The following is an 8212-nucleotide window of genomic DNA, read 5'->3' as shown; positions in this document are numbered from 1 at the left end:
CTGTGCCATATAAACTAGGTAGCCATAACCACAAGGTGACACCTACAAGGACAAATTTCTTAAGTTGACCTGCAGTCAGTTTTGATCTTCAAATTCATTTTCCTATTAACTTGAAAATTCTCATAGCTTCTAACCTATTGGGTATAAATAGTTTACAAATTATGTATTGTGAATTTGGGGAAGTTACCTCATGTTCTTCATACAAAACAAAAATGTTCAGTCCCTGCTGTTAGTGTAATGTGTAGGCAACCATCAATCCTCTGGATCATGGCATACATGTATGAGGTCTAGTCAGGAGCCTGAGGAGCCCACTTGCACAGAGTCCTGAGACCATCAGAACAAGATCTTTGATGCATACAACTAGCCAAGAATATGGAGGAATGGAGGCTGCCCAAAACCTACCATCCCCCTTTTAGACCATTGAGACAGAATCCAAAGTCCAGACTGAGTCCAGATGTTCAGTGCCTCAATGGTTGTAGCTTCTGCCAGACAGCAACAGATAAGAACTGCTGCTGACTTCCTCAAGCCTCAGAGAGGGCACGTTTCAGTTAGGGCCATGTCCCTTTATCCTTTCTCCAACCAAGGAGTACCTACAAGACAGTGGGAGTAGGGATTTGGGGCATGCTATACCTGCATTACTTTGGACTCTTATGGCAAAAATTCCAGGGGGCACCATTCTACTGCTTAGCTGCTATGGCTGTGCATGCAGAGCTGTATCTGCATAAGACAGACTTCTGAAGAGACACAGGGGAGTGGGGAGAGGGTCATTCTCATGCGCCTGCTGCAATGAGCTTGCTCCTCAGCTGTAACCATCTGTGCCCGTGCTATGACAGCAGCAGTAGCGGCTGCCAGAGTGGAGACAGAGATAAAACCAGGTAAGACTCCCTATCCCCTTCCTAGCTCTCCAATGGTCAGCACTTGGACCAGGGCACTGCAGAGTCTCCCTACACCTCTGAGTGCATAAACTTCAGAAAACCCTTGACATTACACTTTTACTGATATAAGTGATCAGAAACTGATCTATATCCGTAGCAGAGAGCAATGGCAGCAGAGAAGAGGAATGGATGAGTAGAACAAAGGACAGCGACAGTGACAACACCAGCGGCAGTGGGTCCTCCAGCGGAAGCTGGAGCGACAATGACAAAGAGACCCTGTGAACTGAGTACCTGATGCTGGAAGTGGGACACAGGTGGATGTGAACGGAGGGCTGGTCAGAGAGACCACATAGGACTGAGTGTATTTTGTGTGTTTTGTGCATGGTTTGTGGACATTGTAATGGGTACAGGTGGCCAGTGGGCCTTTGTATGGGTGCGGTTTTTCTGTAACGGGATTGGTTTAGATATATATAACTACATATAGAGAGAGACAGAAATATATTTTTCCAAAAAAAAAAGTCCGTATCAGAACAGAAGTTCAGCGCACAGACTGGTTTAAAAATGGCAGAACCTGGTTTAAGATTTGCCCTGCACAAAGGACGAACGCATGTTCTGTTTGCTATTGATCTAAACTACTCCGCTTACAGAAAACCATGTAACTTAGATCAATTCCACCTCAGGCTTTTTTAAAGTTAGTGGCTTAGGGTAGGTACAGACAAAAAAACTTTTGTTTTTGTGGAAAAATATCCAAAACCATGCAAATTTAACTACTTCTAGCCAGAAGTATATTTAATAGAGAAAAATATTTTTAAAACACTTGCCATGATTTCCTGACTGCCGCAGTATGAAGGTACAGTTGAGGTTTGGTGTGATTTTTTATTACCAGTAAGTAATATTACAGATGTTAATAACTTGTTTCAAACATTTATCCTGCGGGCTACAATTGCAGTGTAATGGCAAATAATTTTGGACTGTGTAGGTAGAAAATTGTTTGGCTATTCTGAGTAAATATGCACAGGGTCTGGGGTGGCACAGGCACTAAGGTGCATGGTTGACAGCCCAGCAATTTCAAGTTTGAAGCCATACCAGAAGCACTTATGGCACAGCCTGTCACATTCTCACACATCTGGAGATTTTGCTACATACCTTGTCACAAGGACACGAAAAAGAAAAGAAAGAAAGAATGCACTGAAATTCTGGGTGGGCTGGAATGGTGGGGCAGGTTATGAAATCTGAGCCCACATGCTGAATGGTGAGGCTCAAATATTTAATAGCTGTCACTTGCATGGAGCAGTTCAGTTAGTTCAGCGAAGCAGACTAACATTCCATGGGGGAAAACTGCGTGCTAATAAAGATTGTATCCCAATGCACAGGCATGGGGCCGGAACAAATTCTGTTAATTGGATGCCTAAGTGGGATTCTATTCCACCTCGCCCAAGTCTTTGAAAATCCATTAATGCATCTACTTCTGAAACACCCCCGACTTGATCTTTAAGACTGAGTCACGCCTGCCTTTGGAATGAACTGTTTATCAGAGACTCAGGGTGGAATGCAGTCGTGCTTAGGTGCCTAAGTCCACTTACGTACCTAATCGGTGGAATGCAATCTAACCCAGGAGTGCCAACTTAGCATCATGTGGAATACTTGCCCAAGGCATTCCCTGACTGCTGAGCATTTCATTCTTTAACCTTCTTTCAGTACAGCCATCATGTGCAGTTGTGGGTATGATCAGCAACCAAATAAAAAGTATTTTTTGAGAAAGAGAATGTGACAAAAAAAATTACCACTTTAAAAATTAGTTTGCTGCATCCAATCTCCTCCTGAAGTCTGGAGTTAAAACCTTCTAGTCCTCCCTTACTAGTCACAGCCATTCCTCTTCATTAGCACAGACAGCATAGAGCTGTTAAACATCTTGCTACCGCAGTGCAAGAAGGCAGAGTGCCAGAACTGCATCTGATCACATTTTGTCTTAGTCACGTATTGTGCACACGTCTTTTTCCCTACACACATATTTGCAAGGACAGAGGCATAAGCCTTTGTCTATTTTTTTCTATTTGTATGTTTCTAGGGATTTTAAGATAGACATAAAATTACAAAGAGAATCGTTAGCAAATAAATATCTTAATTTTTGCCAGTCGCTGCCTAAAGCTATGATGTACCTATAAAGGATGTTGCGTTTGGCAGTTGTACAAATGAGTGACTTTAATGTATATGTATATATTTACCTATATTTGAGATGTAAAATTGGTCTTAAATACTGCCTATGCAATATAATGTAATCAAGTTCTTTAGTTCTGGTATATTACCTTCTTGCATTGCCCGAGTAGCAGAGTACTTAGCAACTACAGCTGTCTGTGCTAATCATGCCAGACCACAGCCACAACAAACCTGGAATCACTATCATGCTCCATTAGCCATCTTAATTTGATCACTCACCTGATGCTGGCCTTTTGGTAGGTGGTGCAGGTTTCTTGGTAGTCAGTTTCTCTATGAAAACACAGTGAGACACTAACTCAATAAAGTGAAACACTTCTTAACTAATTGAAAAAGGCACTTGTACATCAAGATAATAAACAAGACAAAGAAGCATAATTAAACCCAAAAAATAAGTGCTAAATTCTCAGGCCCAAGATGTTAAAAAGAGAGCTTAGATTTAAGCATATTTTGAAAAGGGCTTGCCTTTCAAAGTTGCTGAATACTCAGCATTTCCCACTGGCTTTTAGACATTTACTTTAATGCTTTTAGATATTTACATTAATAAAACTAATAAATCAGTTTTAACACTATCCATCTTGTATTTCAGTTCCCATAAAAATGTATTTAAAATTTAGCTCAAGCTCAACAGATATCCAAAGATAGAAAATATGGTTAGTTTACAGGTTTACCAACCTGAATGATCAAGAGCATCAGACAAATCAAAGTCGCCTTGACCTACCAAAAGGAAACAAACATTAAAAACAATTAATGTGTAAGTCAGATTTTATGCCAATTTTTGTTCCTTTTGTTTTATTTTTGTGAGTGTGATTTACTGCCAGAACTCTATTGGCAAACATCAGGGCACAGACCTTTAGTAATAGAAAGCCGATCCAAACGGTCACATGACAGAGCAAGATGCACACAATCCTATTCCATTCTGTAATACATCCCAGGTTTCATATGGCATTTTTGAATGAAAGGTCTCAAAGTGTATTTAAAAGGTCATTTTGTAAAATAGGAAACTGAGGCACAGGGGAAACATACTGCCCAAGATCATCCAGCTATTCTATATATTCCCAGTGATTTGAAACCATGTCTCCCAAGCAGAGATGATCACAGCAGGGTGCGGGGCCCAGGGCAAATCAGCCTGCGGGGGTCCCAGATGCAGTGGCTGGGGAGGGGGGAGGGAGTGGTGAGCTGCTGAACGCAAAGTCGGCCTGGGACCTACAAGGCGCAGGACACAGGACAATTGCCCTGATTGCTGCCCTCCCGTCCCCCCTCCCAGGGATGGCCCTGCTCCCAAGTCTCACTTCAGTACTTTCTTTATTCACTAGGCCATGTAGACTCCCTTAATAATAAATAGTAAAATAGTAGCACGCGGCTATAGCACAAAGTTCTTTAAAGTCTTAACTGAAGACTCTGAGATACCTGAATGAGAAATATCACCTATGGTGTGAAGGAAAAGTAGGTCACAAAACAAGATCATCCAGTTAACATAATCTTTTTTAATTGTCCCAGTACCTTGGAAGATTGCATCCCTAATTATCTCCTTCCCCTCCTCCTTCCCCTCCCTTGGGAACTTATCCAACACCATCGTATTACCATATTTTCCTTACCTTTCCTCCCCAAAATCAGCTGCTGCTGATTGGGGTACACATTTTAAGTGGGAAAAAATAGGGCAATAGCTATTTCTGCAGGCAGGAAAAAAAGTAATGCTGCACATGTTTTACAGGGATCTCTACAAAGAGCACACTGGGCTCTCCAGTTGCTACCATTCAGTCACTTATTGCCACATACCAGTATTTTCAAGGAAAGATCTTTTTTATTCCCCTTCATTCTGCTTTTTAGAAACAAGGTGTATCTTAAGTCATATTGTATACTAGCAGGGCTGGTCCAAGGGTAATTGGCACCCTAGGTGAACTGTGTACCTCGGCACCCCCACCACTTCCAATATAGAAGAAAATAAGAAGTCTAGAATGAACTTTTACATGTACTTATTTGATATTCGAAATGAACCATAAAAAAATAAAACCTTTTTTTATTGTTTCACACTTTTCGTTAACCCTAACATAAGTCCTCTTGAGGGTTGAAAAAGTAGGAGTTGCAATTCTAGTGATCTTTCCTCTGAGATCTGTTCAGAGGTCTTTCTCCCCTTACCAAACCAAAGGTCTTAAACTGAGGTGAAGCCGTAGCTGGCCAGGGGTGTTATTTAGAAAGATGTTCCTGTTATTTTGTTCTGCATATAATTTTGGTGCCCCCCAAATTCTGGCTCCCTAGGCGACTGCCTAGTCCGCCTAATGGTTGGACCAGCCCTGTATACTAGAAAATATGGCAGTTGATAAAGTCTGACAGTAACTTCTATTATTATTGGTTTGGGTCCTTGAACACAACAAGATTTTTCAGAAAGTGAAGAGAAGGGGCTACCAAATATTTTAACAAAAAGCCACCACAGGAGCACTCCCCTCAGTCTGTAGTGAAAGAGTTGGAGGACAACCAGAAGGAGCAAAGGACGTTAGTGTCCGTAACAGATCCTGCTTCAAACCCAATATAGAGAAAATTGATCTGGATTCCCTTCCCAGAGTTTTTTCACTATTGGGATTTTAAGCTTGACAGTTCTTATGATTTTTCCCTTTGTAAATTTTCTTTTTACTCCTTCACTAGTTCTCACTATGTTTCTGCCATCCTGCATGAAGTGAATAGAGCTCAGCTGATCTGACATCGGAGTGAGTCAGCAGAAATTCTGTTGCCCTTTGCAAAAAGTTTTTGGCTGAGCTGGCTGCTTTGTGACAGGTTCTAACAAGTAAGAAGTAACTACTAATACAAAGACCAGCTACCAAAGGATCAAAGACAGCTTTATACCAGAGAAATGCAACATTTCTCTTATGAATTAAGACTTTAAGACTATACTTCTAGATCACATTCAGTTTACCTCAACTTTAGGAGAAAAACACAAAAGAGGAAAAAGAACTGAAACTGATTAAGGCAGCGAAACAGGATGACAGGATTGTACAGGAGCTTTAGCCAAAGACCGCCAACCCACAAAAAAGACAGTAATCTGGAGCAGCAACCAGGATCTACCCACCTACTATCTCAATAGATTTTTATAATGCGATTTGAGTAAATGAGATGCAAATGAGAATAAAGATGGAGTAATGTGAAATCAGGAGAGAAAAAAAAAATACAGAAATAATGAGCAGACAAGGAAAAAAATCCTGAAAACCATCTGCAGGAAATGTACAAACTAAATTTTGACCCTGCCAAGTGTGAAAAAGTATACCCAGAAAAAAGCGAAGGGAGGCTTGGGGTTCCTTATCAATTACTCTAATGCGGGGAGCCAGGCTCAGTGGCTTAAAGGGGGGATAAAAGGTCTAGGCAGCCTTCACTCCTCAACCCCCCTTCCCCCCAAAAAAACCCCAACTCCTGCCTAGGCATATGCATTAAAGATCCCGGCGACCTCTCATGCATACACCATGATCCAGAAGGAACAATGGTTGTCAAATTCTAATGGGGAACGACAGGTCAAAAATTAAAAAGATAGATGGGATGACACACGTTATCCTGACATACAGATGGCTGAGGAGGGTATCATATTAAAAATATCCAGCTAGTCAGAAGACTGTTAAGAATTCCATCCTGATTGTATATGCCAGCTAATTTTGCATACAGGCAAATTTAATGGTGCAGAATTAACTTCTGTTTTCATGCCAAATATCTTAAGAAAAGCAATTGTGAGGATAACAGGTGACTTAATTTTTGAGACTGGATCTGAAACACTTGCAAAATTGCTGGTTCAGAAATGAACAAAAAAATCCTTAGAGGCTCAGCTGAAAATTCAGCTCAATGTGCTATGCAATTACTTTAGGGAATTCAGATGAAAATAAATCCAGATGATCTTCTAAGTTAAAACAGACTGAAAAACATGTTTTTCTACATTATAAAAATGTTAATATGCTCTTTTTTTTTTTTTTACCAACCCCTATTATGGGAATAACTAGAAATAAAAGGAGGAAACTGGAAAAAGGAAACAGTTGTAACTAAAAAAAGCAGTAAACCAGGGATCCTGGTTTTTGCTGCTAAACACAATCCCCAATTTTCAGGTTAAAAAACTAATCTAAACTCCACATTTTTCCATGATTAAAATGAATTGCCACTAATATAGAGATATATGTATAGTGGTGTTTCATTTTGATCATGGAGAAGTCTGGATTTGGAGTTACTGTTTTTAACCCCAAAATTGGGGATTTTTTTTTAATCAGAGAAAAACAGGATCCCTGGTTATGAGTGTTTTAATCTTTCTTATGTAACTAGACTTCACTAACATCTCAGAGAATTTAACCCAGTTATTCATGCTTCATGCTACCAGAACCACCAGAGCTGATAGCACCAGCTTGAGGGCATGAGACCAAGGCCCAATGCTTTATAACCTTATTTTTCTGCATCACTTCCAAAATGTTTTTAGCAAGCATCTGTGCGTTAAATATAGCAAGTTGACTATGATTGTGACTCACTGTGGGTGGATCAGTCACATCCTAAAGAGAATTATCGAGGATGAGAGGATGTTTACAAACTGCCGCCTGACAGCATTCAGTGGACCTTGTCTACAAAATAAGAAGGGTTTGTAATACAGCTATGTAGCCAAATCCTCCTCATGGAGGCACAGTTTTTATCACCAAAGGAGTTTGAACACTATGTATTATACTAATTCCCCAAACACAGTAAAAGGCAGCAAGAAAGGGATTTTTTCCCCCTATATAGCTGTGCTGATTCCCCTTTATCTTTCTAACCAACAGAGCTATATGGCAGTGCCAGTATACCAGCTTTAAATGTAACCTCTACACCAAAATCATTAGCGCTAGACCCGGGTGGGCAAAATGCGGCCCATGGGCCAGATGCGGCTCACCAGGCCATTTTATCTAGTCCACGGGGCCCCTAAAAATTTAGAAAATAAATATTTATCTGCCCCTGGCTGCCTGTCCTGCGGCCCTCGATGGCTTGCTAAAACTCAGTAAGTGATCCTCCGCCTGAAATAATTGCCTGCCCCTGTCCTAGACTGCCTCTGCACACATTCTTTCAGGAACACACCCTTTCAAGAAAAAATGCTAGGCATGCACTCAAAAAGATATTATTTTCTAAAGCAAAAT

General features: G+C 40.7%; 1 protein-coding gene across 1 annotated transcript in view; it reads right to left on the bottom strand.

Annotated features, from left to right (window-relative positions):
* XG (Xg blood group) overlaps window positions 1-8212 on the bottom strand; it is a 58122-nt gene that overhangs the window by 15597 nt on the left and 34313 nt on the right. The window contains exons 2-3 of the mRNA XM_019524832.1: window positions 3765-3806; window positions 3312-3362 (exon numbers count right to left, since the gene is read on the bottom strand). Of these exons, the coding sequence (XP_019380377.1) occupies window positions 3312-3362; window positions 3765-3806 (93 nt within the window). The remainder of the gene's footprint in view (window positions 1-3311; window positions 3363-3764; window positions 3807-8212) is intronic.

Source organism: Gavialis gangeticus, unplaced genomic scaffold, assembly GCF_001723915.1.
Source record: "Gavialis gangeticus isolate Ggan-Ray unplaced genomic scaffold, GavGan_comp1, whole genome shotgun sequence".
Classification (NCBI taxonomy): Eukaryota; Metazoa; Chordata; order Crocodylia; family Gavialidae; genus Gavialis; species Gavialis gangeticus.
Note: the sequence above shows the minus strand (reverse complement) of the source record. Positions and strands in the feature narration are given on the sequence as shown.